The sequence below is a fragment of the Acomys minous genome, assembly GCF_964271855.1.
Source record: "Acomys minous genome assembly, chromosome: 4".
Lineage (NCBI taxonomy): Eukaryota > Metazoa > Chordata > Mammalia > Rodentia > Muridae > Acomys > Acomys minous.
Window position 1 is genome coordinate 107,218,956 of NC_140486.1, and position 22,173 is coordinate 107,241,128.

At 44.6% G+C, this 22,173-nt stretch overlaps 1 protein-coding gene across 2 annotated transcripts in view; it reads left to right on the forward strand.

The window, feature by feature from the left end:
• LANCL1 (LanC like glutathione S-transferase 1) overlaps nt 1-22,173 on the forward strand; it is a 38,841-nt gene that overhangs the window by 13,299 nt on the left and 3,369 nt on the right. For both annotated transcript variants that reach the window (XM_084779675.1, XM_084779674.1), the window contains exons 4-9: nt 6,005-6,212; nt 14,961-15,096; nt 15,724-15,870; nt 18,825-19,007; nt 20,992-21,168; nt 21,512-21,584. In XM_084779675.1, coding sequence (XP_084635801.1) covers nt 6,005-6,212; nt 14,961-15,096; nt 15,724-15,870; nt 18,825-19,007; nt 20,992-21,168; nt 21,512-21,584 — 924 coding nt within the window. The remainder of the gene's footprint in view (nt 1-6,004; nt 6,213-14,960; nt 15,097-15,723; nt 15,871-18,824; nt 19,008-20,991; nt 21,169-21,511; nt 21,585-22,173) is intronic.

The following is a 22,173-nucleotide window of genomic DNA, read 5'->3' on the forward strand; positions in this document are numbered from 1 at the left end:
ATGTGATTCAGGTCATCACAGCTCTTCCACTCTGGTCCAGCTGAGATAGGGATCAGGGATTAGCTGACAAGTTTTGCCATCTCTGCTTCAAAGCTGGTAAAGAACCGAGAGTTGGGGCCTCGCATTCTCTCACCCCTTGGCCTGTACTCCCCAGACTCCAAGAACACCTGATAGGCCTGGGTGAGGGAGCATGCTGCCTGCTAAACAGGAAGGCAGGAACAGACGAGGACAGAGGGCTCCAGGGGGCTCCTGGAAGCCAGGCAGCTTCTAAGAACACTTCTCAGTCCTCACAGATCAGAGGGAGGGCAGGTGCTGAACTGTGGGGAGAGGGAGAGAGGCTGGTCCCCCCTGACCTCACCCCTCAGGTGAGAGATCTGAGCTGGAATAAAGCAAGTTAACATCCAGTGATGTCCACTGCCTAATGGGATTGGGCACTTAAGTCAGTGTCAATAGCCAGGGACTATTCCTGAAAGCCACGTTACTCGGTGGTTCTATAGAGAAGCAAGAGTGCTCAGACATAGCTTAGCAAGGGTTCGCACAGCTAGGAAGGGCAGAGGCAGTCCTCGACCCCAGCGTGAAGAGCTCACCTTAGCTTATCTATCATCCATTATGCCAGTAAAAGGCTAACAGTACTTCTGTATTTGATCTTTACTTATGAAACAGAGGGGTGCCGGACACTGAGGAGAAAGACCACGTAATGTTTCCTTTGTTCTTCAAGCCCGGTTCCACAGTTGCATGGCAGTTGTGCAAATAGCTAAAAGGAAAAAAAAGCCATGTTGGAAGGGCCCATTGGGCCTGTTTTGCTACTCTCTGCTTGGGCTAGTATTAAGCAGAAGGTGCAGGGTCATAGTCTGCTTTGCTCCCACATTCCCTGTGTGAAGAGCTCGGAGGGGCTTGTGCAGCCAGCGACCCACTGTGGGCAGCTACATCTCACAGCTGAGTAGACACCCCCATGGGGGCTGCACTGACACCCAGGGTGGATGGGTAGAGCTGTGTACAGTAAAGTCATCCCCAGGAAGAAGCTCCTGCCCTAATGGCAGCTAATTCTGTTGATGAGACATGTGCACATGCCCAGTCATTGACACCTAAGATTGAGGAACAATTCTGAAATTATAGTAGAAAGCACCAACTTGATACAGAAAGGCAGGTGGTCAGGTTAATGGGAGTTCATCAAGGGTTTTCACTTTTCTTCCCCAAATATGAAAGGGAAAAAAAAATAGTAATTGATGGTGAGCTTTTAAAGCTTCAATAAAGGAAGAGTTTGACCTTAGATTGGAATTCTTCCTCCTCTCTCCGTTAGTAATTATCTTGACTCTCCAAACTACTGAGTGCTAGTGGACCACCTCTGGCAGCTCCCTAACAGTCTACACTCTTACCTTATTCCTGCCGTAGCTCCTGTGTCTATGAGAGACCCTGGCCTGCAGGGGGCTGACATCCTCTGGCAAAGGTTCCACTGCCAACTGGTTGTTGAGTAAATGAAGTAGCCTCTAGCATCACAGAGACATATTTAGATTTGAGACACAGTGAGGTCTTGATTGGTCAAGAAGAATAGAACTAATGATCTCCCAGAAATGCAAAGGCTTAGTATTAATTACTTCTCAACAGCTGGCTGTATTTACAGCGCTGCTGAGGATCAGCAGCTGAGTAAGGAAATTGCAGATTTAGAAGGGTCCCTGAACAGTTGGCCCTCCCTCCCCAGAGTGGCAGCTCTGGAAAGAAACAGCCGAGCAAGCCAGGGTTGATGGCTCTTACACAAGTCTTTGGCTTCACAGGGTTTGGTTTGGTTTTGTTTTTTTTATTAAAGTAAATTAGTTACAAACATTTCGAAGCCACATTTACAGGGTGAGTTTGAGGCAGCCCTAGACTTCCTCAACTCCTTAATGCGGAGGAATGCTTCCGTGCTCCTCAGAGCAGTCACGTAAGGACATTTGCCTCAGTGGAAATGGTAGTTTGCTGTCACTGTGGCAGCCACTGGTGAAACATTGAACATTTGAATGTAGGGGTGGAACAGCAAGTTTGCTTCCTGTTTAATGAACTGAAGTGTCTGTGGTTGTGAAGCAGAGGCTGGCATCAGATGCCACAGGACCAGGGTGAGCGAGGAGGTCTCCAGAGTGCTAATGTCACGTGCCTCAGTTTCTCTGGCCTCCCAGACCACAAAGACTGGCAAGTCAGTTTGCTGCGCCCGACTCACGGTGGGAGCCATTGGGGAATACAGGTAACACAGAGTTAAGATGCTTCCAAATGCTTACTGATCACATTTTCTGACTATAGGATTCATAAATAAATGTTATCTAATTAGACTTTGCAGGAGAGAACAGATGCCCATTAGTTACCGTCTAACCTCCACGTGTGTGCCCTGTGACATACACACTGAGACAAATATAGTATAGGTTTCAAGACTTTTAAAAGTGTTGTGTTCATGAAAATGTCAAAATTTATCTGGGTTCATGAAAAGACAGCTTTTGTATTTTTAAATAGAACACTTCTAACATAGAAAAATAGGTGGAGCTTATTTTTACAATTAAGTGTAATCAAAACTTAAGTCATATTTAAATATTTTCTGGGATGGTACAAAATGTTAAGAGATAGAAGGAGAACATATATCTCTGTTTTATAGTCTTTGCTTAGCAAATAGGGTACAAAGGAACTTCAGGTGCAAACGAAAGAACACACTTAATTAAAATGGCTGCTGTCTTATTCTGTGATGGATTTAAATATTAACAGATGCAGCTCTGTCAATCACTGAGCCTCTTGCCCAATTGTGGTGTTATCACACAAGTATTTTCCTCCTGAAATTAAGTGCCCTTTAAAGACTAGCAGTGTTTTGGGCTTCTTGTTGTTGTTTTGTTTTGAGACAGGGTTTCTCTGTGTAGCCTGGCTGTCCTGGACCGATTTGTAGGTAGGCTGGCCGGGAACGCACAGAGGACTAGTGATGTATTTATAGATGTGTTTCTCCATGGGCACAGTGGCAGTCTTCCCTTGAGAACCTGGCATTTGCCTGTGCTACCATGTTGGTGGTGCATACGAAGCTTGGAACTGGGACATCCGGGAGCCATCATTTTATCTGCCTGCCACTTAGCAGTCACCAAGCCCTGTTGATGCACCTCCCAGGCAGGCTGGTTCTCACGGCGTCTCTAGTCTACCTCTTGCCCTGTACCTGTCTCACTCACATTCTTGTAGCATCTTCCTACCTACCCTTGAGCATCTGCTGTTCCAACCCATACAGGTCGGCTATAATGACTTTTTTAAAAGTATGCTGTTCTCCTGCTTAAAAGGATGTATTTCAAATGAAACTGCCATCAACTGGCTGAACCTGAGACCCAGCTTTGCTACCTCTCTAGCTTTGGGAAGAGCTCTGTACCCTAGGACTTGTCTTCCCAGCATTGTGGCACACTTAAATAAGACTGACATTCTCTCTCTTGTATGAGTAGACAGCAGGGGTCTGGTGCAGTGGGATCTGAGGTCTCAGGGCACTAGACCTCCATCTCCTAGCGTCAGCAGCATCCTAATAGAGTTCCCAGTGTGTGGGCTACAGTCCCTGCCCCGACCATGCCATCACTTCCGCATCCCAGACAGGAAGAAGGTAGGAGGAAGGATACATACTCATGATGAGAGCTTAGCCAGGGCTTTCCCCTGCTGCAGGTTGATTCCACCTTAAAATCTAGGGTATGGTCGTTGAGGGAAAATGAATGTACATTTACAGAACCACTTATATATCTCTGTTACAAGAGGTAAATCTTTGTATTCCAGATGAGAATATGGAAAGAATTAACAAGTAACATCTAGGCTTTCTCTTAGAAGTTTAGAGGCAGACAGTCAAACAAATAGGTGAACTCATTGACGGTGTCTGCCTCTGGAATGCAAGAGTGGGCCTCGGGAGGGAGCCGAGGATGTATGCTCAGCCTTGCAGTGCTCTGTGCCTTCCAGTGAGCAGCTGCGGCCAGACCTGTGCCTTCACCATCAGGACCACACGCTGCAGCTTCATTTCCCACCTTGCCTGCTCTCTCTGAGCCTTTGTTATCTGTGCAAAGAAGAATGTGTGTGCATCTCTCTCTCTCTCTCTCTCTCTCTCTCTGTGTGTGTGTGTGTGTGTGTGTGTGTGTGTGTGTAATATCAAGGTTGGGGGATCTGAGCCTTTGCCCCAAGACATTCAGCCGCAGGTTTTCTACACTTCCCCACTTTTTCTATTGTTGAATTTAAACATGTTGATGAAAAATGAAATATCTCTTACTTAAGCCTTCGGTCTATTCTCCTGACCCATGCTGGATTGTAAGTAGGTCCAGGTTGGCAATAGAATCCAGCACTTACAGCCCTGTCCATCCACGGCGCTTTGTGCAGGAGGAGCCCACTCACTCAGGAGACAGACTGCCTAATGGAAATATGACACCAGGGCCCGGATACAGGGAGGAGGGGAACTGGAACCTGGGCCCATGGAATCCAGGAAACTCTAGAAGGTAACTGTGCTCATCAGAGAAGAGCCAACGGAGAGAGTCCCTGGTTTTCATGAGGAATGCACCGGGTCTTATCATTGTGAGGCATAATAGGTTTTGTTTGCTAGCTCTTTAAGACAAAAGGAATTCTTGATCATGAGAGAAGGATCCAAAAAGGAAAACAACACTGGCCTTGTATTTAATCACTTTTCATTTCCTCAGATACAGGCTATGTCATTATCTGGCTTTGGCGCTAACATCACTTAATTAGGGGGATTGCAGCAGCAGTGGGAATGGGAGGGAGAGTGGAAGGGCAGCAGTTTAAGTGGATTGCCAGCAGGTACGTGATGTGGGCGGCGATGAAGCCTGTTAAGGAGGTAATTCTGGAAAAAGCTCTTGATGTTGATCATTTGTGAAAAGGAGATTTTTTTTCCCCTCCCCACATACTTGGTTCTATACACTTGTCTGCAAACCTTGAGCATCGTTCCATCTGCTCATCAACGTTTGGAATCACTAACACCATACCGCTTTGAAAGAGCGGACAAGGTTATTAACTTTGGTGGGAAATGAAAATTTGGCCTTAATACACACGTGAAATTGAATTGTCTGTAACACAAAGCTTTGGAGATTACCCATGCAAAATGAGAAAAGTATCTGAATTTAAAGTTGTCCTCAGTACAGTGAAAAGTAATTCTGCAGACTGCATTTTTGCTGCATTGAAATCCATGACGAGATTGGCTCTATTAATTTAGATTTAAACATAGGCTGTGTCTTCTAAAAATGGTAAATGAGATGGAAAATGTACTTTACAGGAAAAACTGTTTCTGGAAATGCTTGAGGCAGACAGACTCCCTTGTCCGTGTCTCCAGCTGCTTCTCACTGAGCTGGCTTCAGAAGGGGAGCTCTGTCTCCTGCCACAGGCACTTGTAATAAGGATTTGCAGTCACAGCCTCAGTTACTCATAGGCTTTAGGAGAGGCCAGGTACAAAGCGAGCAGGGACCATGGCAAAGACCCTCCAAGCTCTTATGTTAGTCTCCAAAGTAGCGAAGGGTGTGGGGGGAAGGTCCCTGACAAGAAAAAATATTAGAAGACTTGAGTATATTTTCTCAAATGTCCAATCCCTGTCTACAAGGGAACCAGAGTGTAGGGTTGGTGACATGAACTAGCTTCTCACACACAGAAAATCGCCTTTAAAAAAAAAGCTAGTGTTTTTCACCCTTACTTTGAATTGCTTTATGTCACAAAGATTGCATTTTGTGTTCATTATTAACAAAACAGCCACCTACCAAAAGGCATTAGTAATGCTCAGTTCATCCATGTGTCTCTGGCGTGGAAAAGTCTTTATTACATAACAGAAGTTTAACAGTGAGGACGACTAAGACAAATAAGTAACTCCCTCTGCCTTATCCTTAGAGCTGCCTCGCAGTGACTAGAGCTGAGGCTAGAGGGACAGTCGCCTGAAGTCGCAGACGACTTCACATAGCATCCAAAACCCAACCCAGAGGAATGGCTGACACAACCGAATACCACAAGCTGCCTGTCCTCATCTCTGTGTGCTGTGCTTGCATTGCAGGCATCGCTCTGCTCTACTTGCACCTCCACGATGTGTTCGGGGACCCTGCCTACCTGCAGATGGCACACAGCTATGTAAAGCAAAGCCTCAACTGCTTGAGCCGGCGGTCCATCACCTTCCTGTGCGGCGACGCGGGCCCCCTGGCCGTGGCCGCTGTGCTCTATCACAAGATGAACAGTGAGAAGCAGGCGGAGGATTGCATCACACGGTAATCATGTTTGTTTGTGAGGACTGTTAACCTCCACATCATTAGGGTTCTGCACATGTTCACAAAAGAGCATTCTACTGAGTTTGCTTTACTCTCAGCAGACAAATCTTCCTCCTGTGTTTGGTCCATTCTCACACTCCTCTTATGGCTAAGGAGTAGCCTTGTAATTCTTAATATACGGTAGAAGGGCACTGGCATGGTACAGGTCAACATCAGTTCCCTCAGATCAAAGCCTTGATCATGGGATGACTAATTCATGGTACTGTCCAGAGTCAGCATTTGAAAAGGAAGTGGGTCTCTTCCCGTAAGCCACAGACCAAAAACTAATTCCAGACTAATGCCTTTCTAACTGGGCTGGGGACACACCTGTAAGCCTGCGTTGTAGACGTTATTGCGCACTCAAACTCGTAATAAGTTGGGCTGGCGTGCAGCTCCCTGGAGGACTGCTTCATTGGCTCAGGGGGAGCCTACGGCAGCAGGAGAGTTGCACTTCCAGCATTGTGGCCATCCCAGCGTCATCTGTGCCTTTTAATATTCTCACCCTTCTTTCCCATAATTGCTGCTAGAAATGCACAAGTGTCAAGTTAGTTTGTTGAGGAATTCCTTCATTGATTTATGTTGTCCTTCCAAATCCATGAGTTTCCATCCATAGACTCAGCCAAAGGTGTTTATGTTGTTATTCCCTAAACAGTGTGGCTGTTTACAGAGTTCTTCAGGTGTAACAGAGATGCTTCAGAGCATAAGTGAAGATGTTCACGGGTTGCATACTAATCCTCGTTTCATATGACAGATGCAAGTGCCAGTATATTTTAGTATCTTTGGAGGGTGCCAGAACAATCTCATGGATGCCTCACAGTAACTCTGGTCTGTGTGTGTAGTTCATCAACAGGCTCTTTGGACTATTGATTTACGATCATTCTACAAAGATAGAATTATTCATACCTGCACTGCTTAATGTATCTATAACTTGCATAGGTATGGACACACACGGAAGTTCTCCATTCTCCCCAAATTTTGTCCCATATAAGGTACTTTCTACTTATAACAAGTTTTTTTTTCCTACTGGAAATTATAACTGCAGAAGGGAAGCAAAAGGATCTTTTGCTCTACCTGTAACATTATATGGACCAATATAATAAGTCATTTTCTGCATTGATATTTTTAAAAATAACTGTTTACATCTATCAGAAGCCACAAATTATATAGTCTAACTTCAAATGAAAAGCTCCACTATCTAATGTGTATAGGGGGAAAAGCAAAAACCCTATGGCAGAGACTTGCTTACCATAAAACTACACAAGCTTTCTCCGTGCTGGCCAGCCCTCATACTGCTGGGCGATGCTGTGCAGGCTTCTGGGGGACGCCATTACAGTCATGCGCAGCTGTGAACCCTGCAGGTGTACTAGTGACCCACAGAGCAGGATGTGCAGGACCAGTAGTGCAACAGGGGAAACCAACTGGTTTCTGGCTGATTTGGGACCCACTCACCAGGAGGAAGTTCACATCTGATACTGTAAGCCTGGTCAAAAGCCCGTGGCTGAGGAGGTTGAGTGTTCTATGGGGGAAGCTACTGCTGTTGTTTTTGCCAACAGGACAGGATGCGCCTGTCAGATTACCTTGTGAGTATTTATGCTGATGCCCACAGATGGGTGCTATTGTCAGTTTTTGTCAGAGAAGCTTCTTTTGCACTGGATGGTGGTCACTGTGGAGACTCATAACTAATGTAAGCAATGAAATAAGCTCTTGTTGAGCACTTAGCCTTAGACAGGGCACCACATCACCCCTCCAGTGTCAGAGCGTGTCAAGAGAGCTAGAGAGAATGTGAGAGCGTGAGGAAAGGCCATTGCTCTCTTGACCTCTCAAAAGACCCATACAGCATTGGCCTTACCAGCAGTATCCCTTAGTGGAGCGGGGAAGGACGCACAGGCCATGCCAGCCCTGAGCTGATTAAGATGCCCATGCATTTGGGACAATCAGACCCGTGCTCCTGCCTAACCAGAAGAAGGGTAGCCTTCATTAAACTCATGGGTTCACAAAAAATAAAATTAAAATACAAATTTTAAAAACTGTCACCAAGCTTGACTAGAGTCGTAGGTGACACAAAGCAGTAAGTTCTCTACAGGTCTGAGTAGACCGAGCTCCTCCCACAGCAGTTGACTGATGTAGGACAACTTAAGTCTGAAGCACGGACACTGCCTTTCTCATGTGTGAGGTGTTGCACCACCAGTTTAATACCAGTGAGTACTTGAGAGCCCTCAGATGGTCAGGTACATTATAGTGGTTTCTGTATGTCACACACACAGTCACCTTCCCTGAAACACAGTGGCCAACTGGTAATCTTCTTTGTTAAGAATTGTGATGGTATTCGGTGGAAACAAGATGTTGAGACTAATCAGAGTGTGTGCTCAATATTGGTTATGCAGAATTAAATGCACACCACTCCCAGTCTGCACATAGTCTCCAGGAGCTCATGTGTGGAGAAGCCCTGCAGCGCTAGGTCACAGGGGTTTGTTTGCTTGTCACGTGCAGTCAGCCTTTTCTCACATCCTAAGGACCTGAAACACTTTCAGGGGAATGATAACATGTGCATTGTTAAAAAACTAAAATACTCAGATGAGTAAGCTAAGACCTGTTTTTTGTTTATTTGATGCATTGCTTATAAATACCTTTTGTGATTCATGTATTCAAAACAATTTATGACACTTCAAGAACATTTTATTTATGGCTATAACGCTTGTCATGTACAATTAAAATACAGAATGTGAGATCAGGCATTGTGGTTTCCAGATTTCTACAAGTTCAAGGCCACTCTGGACCACATAGTAAGTTCTAAGCCAGCCTGGTCTACAGAGTAAGATTGTCTCAAAACAAAAGGGGTGTGTGGGTGTGTGTGTGTGGGGGGGGGTGTCTGTGTGTGTGTCTGTGTGTGTTTGTCTGTGTGTGTGTGTCTGTGTGTTTCTGTCTGTGGGTGTGTGTATGTGTCTGTGTGTGTGTGTCTGTGTGTGTGTGTGTCTGTGTGTGTGTTTCTGTCTGTGGGTGTGTCTGTGTGTGTATGTCTGTCTCTGAGTGTGTGTGTGTGTGTGTCTGTGTGTGTGTGTATGTGTCTGTATGTGTGTGTCTGTGTGTGTGTGTGTCTGTGTGTGTGTTTCTGTCTGTGGGTGTGTCTGTGTGTGTATGTCTGTCTCTGAGTGTGTGTGTGTGTGTGTTTCTGTGTCTGTATGGTTACTTCTGTACTCCTATATGTATGCGCATGTGGCTGTGAAAGGGAAATGTGCTGTTTGTGGCCACAGCCTCGACTGCCTAGCTTCTTTATCTCTTGAGCACTACTGGGAATTGCAGTGCTCACTTCACCTACATCTCCTCCCTTGTGGTGACAGAAATTCCTTTAGTTCAGTTTCTAGAAATGCAGAATTATTTTATATCACCAGGTGTTGAATCAGTGTGCTTGCTTAGTTTGCTTTTTAATGAACCATCTTCCTGGTGTCACATCTTCTGGGGGCCTGGGGGCATCAGACACTCATTTTCTTCAGCAGTGGCTTTGTTGTGTCCACTGGCCGCACCATCCCATTTACCTTTCCAGCATGTTCTTGGGTAGTAGGCACTCATTCAGAATCAGAATTTTGAGTATGAAAGAATAAACATGCCTTTGATAATAATATATATGTCACATTATAATATATGTATATATATATGTGTATATATATATATATATATATATATATATATATATATATATATATATATATATATATAATGTTTATATAAAGAAACTGGAACCTAAAGAGATGAGTTTCCTTTAGATTTTAGTTCCTAACCTTGCCTCTGGGGGTCTTTAGCTTCCAGAGCAGATGGTCCCTCTGAGAGTGTCAGGGCCTTGCACTAATGGAGATTGGAGGCCTCTAACTTCCCGCAGGGGTGGAGGGCTTGGGAGCGGGGGAAGGAGAGTCAGTGACTACATTGGCCATGTTGTATTATTGCAAAGGGCCTGGTTGAGTGACAGGATCTCTCACTGGCTTTCTCTGCTGTCTGGTAAATACCTGTAGCTCTGAGGAGCTATGGCTTTTTGAACAGAGAACGAGATGTGTGTTGCAGTGTGATAAATCAGAAAAGGAATTTTTAAAAGCCATTTTAAGTCTTTTGACATAATCCAAGACAGAAAGCTCCATTAACACCCTGGGGAAGTGCCACCAGGTGCCTCACAGAGCAGTCTTGTCTTTCAGAGTCTTTATTCATCCTCCAGGGGCGTTCACTGACTTGATGGTCTCTTCTAAAACCTTGTTGCTATTAATGTCAGTCTATCCACACAGATAAACAGAGCCACAGAACTACACTGGTGGGTTTGGGAGTTTCCAAAAAGACATAAAATATTCTCGTTACTGTATCTCAAGAATGTAGCATGAGCCTCACATGGCTTCAAGCCCTACTCTTAGTATCAGAACCAACTAGTAAGCGCTGATAATCTGAATTCTGATCCAGGAAAGAAATGTACCACTTTCACTATAAGACGGAAATCTTTTGTGTCTGTAAGCATTTAAATTGTGTTCCTATATGCTGTTATGACCAACCCTAGTGCAAATGAATTTGGTTTTATAATGTTAATAGTATATCGCCATCTAGTGGCAGTGCAGGTGAGAGCACTGGCGTTTTTGTAATCAGTGGTTCAACTCTGTTTTGGTAGGATCCTCACTGGACTGAATGCAGTAATAGTTCATAATATTCTTCCTAGGGCAAAAGTGACAGCGAAGTCTTCCTTTTTGAATAGTTCCTTTGGTCACTTTGCAGAAGTAAATCGAGTTCGTTTTCCTTTCCAAAGTCTGTAGAATTGATACATTTATATTAACCCTGGTCCGGTGTTCTGATCTGACCTTGAGGTGCGTGCTCTGGCCCCTGCGGCAGCTCAGTCTGTGTGTAGCCTACAGGTCTGTTTTCTTGGCCCCAGTGTTACTCATACAAGTTCTGTTATGAGGGGAAAAAATACAGTTTTCTTAGCAAATGTTTTTATGTTCTTCTGAAAATGAGGATCTGACCAAGCTCCTCTGGCTGGGGCATGTAGATTGCCCTCCCAGATCTGCCCTCTCAGAAGTACCTCCAAGCTCTGAGGACTCCCCTGTGTGAAGTCTACTGCTACTGTGAACTTATTGTAAAGAAGGAGACTTGTGTAGCCCGGGATGAGCAGGCACTGATCCTGCCGCACCTCTCGGGGCTAAGGGATAGAGTGTGCCTGCTTGCTCAGCTCCTATGAAGCCTCTTATTCCCTGAAGAGCCTTGAGTTGCCTGGTCACTCGCATGGGTCATAGGAGAAAAACAAGGCAGAAAAGTCTGCATAGCATCCGTCATAGACTCAAAAACTGATTTAGAGTTAATGTGCCAGTTATTTGTGCTACTCAAAGACCTGCGTAGATATATACTGAAAACTTACCGAACCAAAATTGTTGACTCACCAGGCATGTAAAACAGATCCCTGGAAATAGCTTACAGTAAAACATTTATGTGTGTGTGTGTATATATATATATATATACCATACAGCTACATCAGTGCCAGTATTTATAGAATCTATGTCTTTTTTTTTTTTTAGTTTGTTGCCACCAGGATTGACTTGACTATAATTATATACTTATATGCTTTCTTTAAGAAACATAAGAAAAAGTGGAGGTGGGGATGTACCTGGGAGGGGAGCACTTGACCATATTGCCCACAACACGGGGCTCTTTCCTAGCCCTGCAACAGTGAGATGGCAGAGTGGGGTGAGACATGAAAAGTGGCATAACCCCTGATCTGTGGCTCACACAGCCTTGTTGGCATTGAGCAAAGCTTAACCAGTATTATAAGAAAACAGAAACATCTGGCTGTGGTGACCCTAGCCCTGGGATACCATTTCACTGAGTTTATTTCCTATAATTGTGAAAGGGAATAAAGAGAAAATACGAGCTAGCATTTATATATTTTGCTAATTTGAAGTGCTTTAATTACTTGCACCATGCCATTGTTTTTTAAACGCCCTCCCCCCCTTTTTTGTACCAAGGAGCAAACATGCATAAGATATCCTTTATACCAGAAATGGAGAGACGGTGCCGTGGTTAAAAGCAGAGCACGGGTTGTTCTTGCACAGGACCAGGGTTCAATTCCCAGCATCCCCGTGGTGGCTCACAATCTCCCTAACTCCAGTTCCAGGGGTCCCATCCTTCTTCTGACCACTGCAGGTACCAGGCACAAGTGGGGTGCACGTGCATAATTCAAAGGAAACATACATATAAGATAAAATCAATAAATCTAATTTAAAATTTTGTTTAGTTTTTAAAAACAGAAGTTCTTTATACTTTTCCTCAACATTTGTTCTATATTTGTCAGCTGTCTTAGTCACAAAATCATCTCATTGTGGCTACAGGAGCAGATCCTCTTCATTTCAGACACCAAGTGTGCCTATCCCTCCCCGGAGGTGACAGAAGCGGCAGGGAAGGGGATGGGAGAGGGGTCTTCTCCTTCTCACAGATGCTCATCTGTCTAACTATAGCCTCTCTACTGTATGCATAGATGTGCGTCTGGCCTGCTGGAGCAGCTGTCACAGTTTTATGTGCCTGGGCTTCTTGTGTTCTTGACATCGGTAAATATCGCTGGCCTCTAGGGATTGTGGCTATATCCTGTGTATCTATACGTATCCATATGGCTATATCCATAATATTTTAGCTGCACCCTGACTCCTGCATTCAAATAACAGCATGGGCAATGACCTAGGTCTACCACATGGGCAAACACTTACTAGGAAGAAGTACGCATAGGATAGTTTCCGAACCTGCTCTTGTAGCCCAGAGAAAGCCATACCACCCCCTAGAGTAAGTGATAAAGACCGAGGAAGGCTGTGCCCACACCTGCAGCCCTCTCAGGGCATCCCACCTTCCTCACACTCCTCACTGCTTCTGGTAGCAAGTTCTTGGTGGATTTTGATAACAAGTGTTGAGTCCCTGTGGCTACTGATTCCAATACAACTGTTTACCCCATGTGAGTTGTAACCCTGTAAATGCTGTTCAACCACCTGAGTGTGAAATCAATTAGAAATGCCTGCACACTCTGCTGCCGGTCCAAAGGGGAGTTTCTGTTCTGACAACAATTCTGAGAATTTTAACATCAGGATTCATTCTTATAGAAGAACAGAGATGAAATGTTATGCCTGGCATATTGTAAAATACCAAATAACATTTGATTTTCTAGAAAGTCCCTGGGCTTTTTATACTAATATTTTGTCAAGTCCTAACCAAAATTAAAAGGTTTTGATAACTTAAATAGGATTACATTGAAGTTCATAAACAATTTACAGAAAATTGAGGTGTGTTTTCAAAACTTGATGTGATTAAAAATTCTAAAACAACAGGGAGATTCACCGCTCAACAGAAGAAAACAAAACAAAAACCTCACACAAACTCATTCTCAGAGTTGAGGCTACCTCTCTGTGGGTTCTCTTTAAGTGTACCTCCCCTGGGGTCTTCTTCCCCTACTTCCTGGCTGCCTGGGGCCTGGTTGCCCAGTGGTATATGTTTCATCACGTGCTTGCTTCTGGGCTGAGTGACACAGAAGTTAGGTGAACAGGGTGTCCCCCTCCCATGGAACCACAGTGCCTCTAATCTCTGAGGAATCTCCCTCACAGTTTCAGCTCCTGTGGTTTCCGTTACAGTGGCTTCTGCTTGAGGCTTGAGATGCCTGTTCCCCAGGAGTAAGCCATAGCGAGGGAAGCAGGGCTTCACCCTCTAGCCCTTTACTCAGGACGCCCCTTGCCTGTTCATCCCCGAGACAGAACTCCTTCAGGAGTCATTTTCATCCCCCTGGTACTCACTTCCGTGTTTTGCGCCATACTGAGCTCAGGCCAGGGGAATATTGGAAGGGAAAAAACCCTACAGTCTACTATTTCTCAGATTCTGGCCCACCTATCTAATGCTATTTCCTTTTCAAAGTCCTCACATAGCCAGCTGGTGTATTCTGTCTAGGCTGTTGGAGCTGTGTTTAATGGGAGAGGGAAAGGTGGAGTCTGCTCGCTGCTGCTTAACTGGAAACAGAACCCATAAAAACTTTGAGATGGCGCCACTGCATTCATCAACAAGACCCTGATAGATTATAATGTGTAGTTTGACAGGATACTGTTCTGCACCTTACAAAGAATGGGACTAGTCTTATGTGTACTTGACAGGGAAGAGCTATGAAGGATATTGCAGGGTTAAATTCATATTTAGACATAAGTTTATTTGTATGTACATATATCTAGAAATATATCTAGAAATACACACACATACACTCTCCCTTCTCTCTCTCTCTCTCTCTCTCTCTCTCTCTCTCTCTCTCTCTCTCTCTCTCTCTCTCTGTAGCCAAGGATGTCTCTAAATATAAAAGCTAGAGGGCTTTATGCTATTTGCATGAGTTACCTCGTGGCCGGTCAGGGTGCATTGTAGATGAGTGGGATGCAACACACACTTGATCAAAGCCAATATCTCTGAGTGTCGATTAGTCCAGGCGGATGCTGTAATGGCAACAGTTGCCAGCTCCTCCCATCCCCACTGCTTAACCCAGGTCTTACAGTCTGCATGTGAGAAGCCAGGGGGAGTTGAGTAGCCTTGTGCATTCTCCTTGTGTCTGGCCAGTCCCGTTGTGAACTCAATATGGGCTAGTCTTTAAACTGTGGTTTTAGGTATCTTAATGAACAACTTTCTATGCCAGTGTCTGATCCCTGCCAGATGATCATAGAAGCGTGTTTCTATTCCTAGGCTCATGCACCTGAATAAGATTGATCCCCACGTACCAAATGAAATGCTCTACGGCCGCATAGGCTACATCTTCGCTCTGCTTTTTGTCAATAAGAACTTTGGAGAGGAGAAGATTCCTCAGAGCCATATTCAGCAGGTAATAAATACAGTGCTGTGGGGTTTGGGAGTGTTTTAGCCATCTACTTCCGTACTCTCTCTCTCTCCACATAGCACATCCCATGTAGAAAGAACATGTGTTCAACCTCTATAGGTGAGCCGCAATCAAAGAGCCAACGGCTTCACAGTCGGTCCGTGCGAAGCTCTGTCATGAGCAGTGAGAGTCAGAAGGCCGTCCTGCTCCATTTGATAGTTCAGGGGTCCTTTCTGGGCAACATGGAGGCCAGCTCTCAGATACAAGTCTCTCCTTCAGTGCCTGGAGGAACTTTTGATTCTCTTTGGAAGACATGTAATAAATAAATTAATTAATAAATAAGTTGATTAATTAATTAATTTAATTAAATAATTAAATAAAAATAAATAAAAAGAAAGACATGTAGATTCTTAAAAGTGTTAATAAAAATAGCTGAGGGTCCTCCCTGCAACTATGTTATTCTAGGGAGAATAACATTCACCCTTCTCTGACGGGAACTGTGTCCTTCCTGGTGGAAGGTGCTATCTGATTCCCTACCAGTAATCCAGTACTTCTTAACAAAAAGTCCCTTGATCCAACAGGAACACATTTTGTCAAACCATCCTGTTGTTTTGCTTGGCTTTCTCCCTGTAGATTTGTGAAACAATCTTAAACTCTGGTGAAACCCTATCTAGAAAGAGAAACTTCACAGCGAAGTCTCCACTGATGTACGAGTGGTACCAGGAATATTACGTGGGGGCTGCTCATGGCCTGGCGGGAATTTATTACTACCTGATGCAGGTAAGGATGCTTCAGGTGAGGCTATAAGAGGACCCACACGTGTAGGTCTTGGGTGGGGAGCAGATCCTGATACTGTCTCCTTCTGTAAGTCACTGTGTCACACTCTTTGCAGTCACCTGACCTCAACAGAGGGCAGTAGCCAGGGTGCACCTTCAAGTGTGAAAGCATAAAAAGAGCATCCTGGGGGTGGTGCTTGGGTCTCAGGTGAACGTGCACACACTGAGCACCACTGGAGCAGGATCTTGACCTCTAAGTCTGTCTGAAGTGCTCTTTGCTCTCAGAAAACACCTTGAGTTACAAGGATCATTCCCTGTTATAAATAACCATCCTATTATAAAGAAAACCTACTGAAACAAACTTCAGGAGTAAAAACAAAATCAATAATAATAACAAAACCAGTGAGCACACACTGCCTGAGGCTCACTGAGAGAGTAACACCAAGAAGAGTGCCCAGTGGATTTCATGTGACTTGCTTGAAAAATAGCAGAATGTGCTGTGCCCCCTTTTTTTTTTTTAAGGTTTTTAGGGACAGGGTTTCTCTGTGTAACAGTCTTGGCTGTCCTGGACTCGCTTTTATAGACCAAGCTGGCCTTGAACTCACGGTGATCCTCTTGCCTCTGCCTCCCGAGTGTTGGGATTAAAGGTGTGTGCCACCACACTCGGCTGCACCCCATAGTTCTTAAGCTCTGACAATACTGGGAGGCATCAACTGAATTAGAAAGACTGAAGACAAACAACTCACTGCAATTAACTGGGCTTGGGAAAGGTCAGAGAGAGAGCTCAGGGGGCCATTTTAAGGGAACAGTTGGCACTTGCAAATAGACTTCATGTCAAAAGAAAATGGATCCTTTGTGGCAGCAGAGGTACATGTCTCCCTTACAAAGCACAGTGTCACGTAAAGGAAGGTGCTGCCCTCATGTGTCCAGTACATGTCACCATCTGGGTGGAAGAAAACAAACAACCACTGTCCTTCTTGCCCTCAACCCATGGTTGCGTTTGTATAGAGCCACAGTTTGGGAACTGTGGTCAGAGAACAGCCTGCATTTGGTTGTTTGTTTTGTTGGAACAGTGATCATTCATTCATTCATTCATTCATCCATTCATGTATTCTACTTTTGGATTAAAGTTATTTAATTAGCACTTCTGACAACCAAGATTTAAATTTCTTGTTCTGGAATGTTTTCCTTGGTGACTCTTAGTTCCAGATCTACATATAAATTCTTTCACATATTTCATGAAAGGAAAGTTTGTGACTCCTGACATTCAATATGAGTTAAAGTCGTACATTACTGAATGAGCAGCCTTGTTGACCTGTCATTAAATCTGATAGTCAAGAGCTATCTGCCTTTACTCTTTTTGTTAACTCTAATAAGAAATCTGAAAACCACAGTATTGGTTTTTCAATTTCCAGGCTGTTATCTATTCAAAATGATAGAGTTTTTAGTTCTGAAAATCCATTTGGAATGTGCCTATATATCAACATAAAATTGAACAGTATTATTTCTAGGCAATTCCCGGAGAGTGTTTCTCTCTGTTTTAATACTTTTTACTGAATAAGTATTCTTTTTGTAAAGTTCTATTTTTACATGTCTTGAAGAGCACAGAATCCCGAGAACACAATGCATCGCGTCCTTCCTGTACCATCCCGACTGTGCACACTTCACCCGCATGCTCCATCCCTTGTGTCTTTTAAAGAGTGAGCAATGCAGTGAATTAAAAACAGAATCAAAAAGAAAATGACAAAATTACATCTCAAATGACATTCACATGCCCTGCATGATACCATGCCATATAAACCTAAATCCTAGTATCCTAATAATCAGTGTACAAGTTATTTCCAGTTTGGAGTTTACCCACACTGCAGTTCTGCCTCAGCTCTTGGGTCTCCCAGTTGCAGACAGCACCCACCACCTCTCACTCTGAAAGCAGGAGCTGAGCTCAGTCGTCAGTGTGTCTCTGCGTTTGACAGACACCTATTTCGCCCTTGTTTGCAATCACTGACTTAGGAAAAGTACTTCTGAATGTGTCCATAACAACAAACATTGGAAATAGCACATACAGAAGGCCTTACGAGTTAGTTAATGGCTCAATTATAGGTTTTTTTCCTATTACTTAAAAATCATAAAGCACAGAACTAGAAATGATCATACTGAGTGAGTTAACCCAGAAGCAGAAAGACTCACATGGTTTATACTCACTTATCATTGGACATTAGCCCAAGAGGCATGTCCCATGAGAGTCTTCACTTACCAGGAGGTTGGGACTCTAAGTGAGAGAAATATGGCAGAATGGGGAAACAGAAGGATCCAGAGGGTCCTAGAAACCTACAAGAAGAACATTGTGATGGGTGGATCGGGGACCCAAGGGAGTCGACTCAAACTATTGCACTAACCAAGGACAATACAAGCAGTAAACATTGAACCCCACTCTGATCTACCCAATGAATAGGACATTCTCCACAGTTATGTGGAGAACGGGGACTGACTCTGACATGAACTCTGGTGCCCCATATTTGACCACCTCCCCTTGGTGGGGAGGCCTGGGAGCACTCAAAGAAAGAATAGGCAGGCTACCAAGATAGACTTGATAGCCTGTGACCATATAGCAGGGGAGGAGGTCACCCTCGGTCATAGACCTAGGGGAGGAATAGGGTGAAAGCCGGAGGGAGGGAGGAACAGGAGGATACAAGTGATGAGAAAACAATGGAGATATAATCTGAATAAATTAATAAAATAAAAATTTTAAAAATAAATAAAATTAAATAAAAATCATAATACAGAAGGTTAAAACAAGAATATCTAGCCAGTGAAAAAATTGGAAGCGATATAAAGTCTTTTAATGCCGTCACATTTCCTGTTAGGTGTGATTTTCTTGTTTCAGGTTTTAAGTTCATTTTGAGTTCTAAGAATGTCTTTTTCTTCAGCAGAACTAATAGCTCTGTTTCTCCTTTGAAGCCCAGCCTTCAGGTGAGCCAAGGAAAGTTACATAGTTTGGTGAAGCCCAGTGTAGACTTTGTCTGCCAGCTGAAGTTTCCTTCTGGCAATTTCCCTACATGTTTGGATGACACCAGAGATCTGCTTGTCCACTGGTGCCACGGTGCCCCTGGGGTCATCTACATGCTCATCCAGGCCTACAAGGTACCTCGTCTTTTCATATTTAACAGAAAGTTTTTTTAAAAACATAGCAAACACTTTGTTAGGTAACACTATTCTCATAATCATTAACGGATCGTGAGCCAGCTGTTGGGTCTGAGGTCATTCGTTGTGCTAAACGGGATAGCATCCATCCCACCATAGTGGTTGCTATCCCATAACACTGACACAGTAGCCAAGCTGATAACAGAAGTGGCAGAGCCAAGAGAAATACCCCAGAAGCATAACTGAAAGCTGCAGAAATGTGAAATGGTGCGACTGCCATGCAGACAGATTGCTGGTCCTTTAAAAAAAAACAAAACAAATTTCACATATGATGTAGCAATTCTACTCTAGGTTTATGCTGATAGATAGATAGATAGATAGACAGACAGACAGACAGACAGACAGGCTTATGTAGATAGATAGATAGATAGATAGATAGATAGATAGATAGATAGATAGAATAAATGAATACAAAACAATTCAAAGAGATGTGTTCACATGACTACTCATGACAGCTCTGCTCTAAGTCAAAACATGAGAACTATCTAAGCATCTGTTCTGTACCAACAGATGAAGGTCCAAGATATGGTATGTGCCTGTGGTGGAGTAGTATCCGGTCATAAAAGGGAATGGAATTCTAATGTCTACTATAATACTAATGTATACTTTCTAATGTATATTTTGAAAACATGCTAGCCAAAACAAGTAGACACCCAGAAATGCAGTACAGAAGAGGAAATTACACTTAAATGGAGTGATGTCCAATAGTACAAGTCTGGGGTACACAAATTATAGACACAGAAAGTAAAAGGTATCAGGGTCAGAGGGTACAGAACAGGGAGTGACGGCCTAACGCTTCAGGTGTAATGATAAAAATGGAAACGATGTTGGGTGTCAGGCTTCATGACTATAATTAATACCACTGAATTATAGGCCTAAAAATGTAATCCTGGTGCTGCAGAGTTGGAGGTAGGAAGATCCTGAGAGCTCACTGGCCAGCTAGTACTGCCCAGTCCTTGAGCGGCAGGGTGAGTGACAGATCCTATCATGAAAAATAAGGTGGAGAGCAACCTGCAGAAACACCTGACTTGGACCTTTGGCCTCATAGGTACCCATATACGTCCACACAGAAGAACAAATACACACAAAAATTTAATAGCTCATAGACCATCCCCCAGTATGTACAGACACTCTCAGTGGGGAAGGGTGTCAGAGTTCCTCGAGCAGCTGGTATGTGCTCTTTGGGGACGGACTAGGTGGCCAGCTAGGCACTGCTGTTTAGTCACATGCACATACATCCACACAAGATCAGGCCCAATTTTTTAATAATTTGTTTATCTTGAGTGCATTGGTGTTTTGTCTGTATGAATGCCTGTGTGAGGGTGTCAGATCTTAGAGTTATAGGCAGTTGTGAGCTGCCACATAGATGCTGGGAATTGAACCCAGGTCCTCTGGAAGAGCGTCTCTCCAGCCCCAAGCCCAGTTAGTTCCATTAGTTTGCTTCCCTGTTGCTGTGATAAAACACTGAGTAAAGCAGCCTGGTTGATGTGGCTTATGTGTTGGTCCAACATGAAGGGAAGCCAAGACAAGGGACTGAAGCGGAGTGGATGCTGTTTACTAGGGCCCATCCCCTGCCTGAGGGGGATTACCTCCCCCTGTACTTACACAGCCCAGGACTACCTGCCTGGGGATGGCACCGCCCACAGTGGACTAGGCCCACCCACAGCAATCAGCAATCAAGGAAACACCCCACAGACATGGCCACAGGCCAGTCTGATGGAGGCATTACTCAGCTGAGAGTCCGTCTTCCCAGGTGTGCCTAGGCTTTTGTCCCTGGCAGTACCACACACTCTGTTGCTGCATTCCTTATTGGTGTCGTGTCTCCTTTCCTTCTGCACCTTGCCTTCCCAGGCAGGAGGAGCTGTCTGGAGAATTCTCCCTTAGGCCCCTCATGATGGAACTCACATATGTCCCTTGACTGCAGGTGTTCAGAGAGGAGCAGTACCTGCGTGACGCCTACCGGTGTGCCGACGTGGTCTGGCAGTACGGGCTGCTGAAGAAGGGCTACGGGCTGTGCCATGGCGCTGCAGGGAATGCCTATGCCTTCCTGGCGCTCTACAATCTCACACAAGATGTCAAGTTCCTGTACAGGGCCTGTAAGGTAGGAGCCAGGCTGTGCGTGGGGAAGCAGCTCCTTGGGAGGTGGGAAGGGCCCATGAGCTTAGAGTTAACAAACATATTCTCTAAGGGAAACCTTCAGGGACTATTCAGTTAGGTCAGCGTTCCTTTAAAGGGTAGATTCTGCTTGGACATTTGTTCTTTGCCTTACTCTGTTCATTAAACTCCTCCCCAGCCCTGTACCTGCCTTCAGACCACCCGGTTCTCAACATTAGCTCCTTATCTCTGACTCAGTAGTTTGGGAATTTTTCAAAGTAACAGATTTCATGAGTTCCCAGGATCTCTGAAGAAACAACTACAGCAACTGAACTTGGTCTCTTTTTCAGTTTGCTGAGTGGTGTTTAGACTATGGCGAGCACGGATGCAGGACACCGGACACGCCCTTCTCTCTCTTTGAAGGTAGTTTTTCACACATGGCATGTCTTCTGTTACCATCAGCTGCTACTCTGTCTGGCGATGATGCGTTTGAAGTCCGCTTGTAGCTACAAACTGGTTTCTGTAGTCCATTTTTAAACACTTGCCTTATTTCCTGTCACATCAGTTAGCAAGGCTGGGGCTGTAGCCCAGTTGTTAGAGTGCTTGCTCAGTGTACACAACGTCCTGAGTTCCATCCTTCACACTGTATAAGCTGGGCATGTCGCACACACCCACGTCTCAGCTATAATCCCAGCACTGAAGGGATGGAGACAGAAGAGGCAGGAGGATCAGCAAGTCAAGGTCATCCTCAGTCATTTAGCTAGTTTAAGGCTAGCCTGGACTATACATGAAACTCTGTGTCAAAAGAGCGAGAGGGAGGAGAGGAGAGGAGAGGAGAGAGAGGAGGGGGGAGGGAGGGAGGGAAGGAGGGAGGGACAGAATTAGCAAGCATACCCCCACAGACTGTAATGTTAGGAGCTGTGATGAGCCACAAACACAGAGCCTCAGGGAGGTGAGTGGCCACAGTGCTGTGCTAAAGGAACACACTCTTAGCCAAGTCACAGGTAGTGAG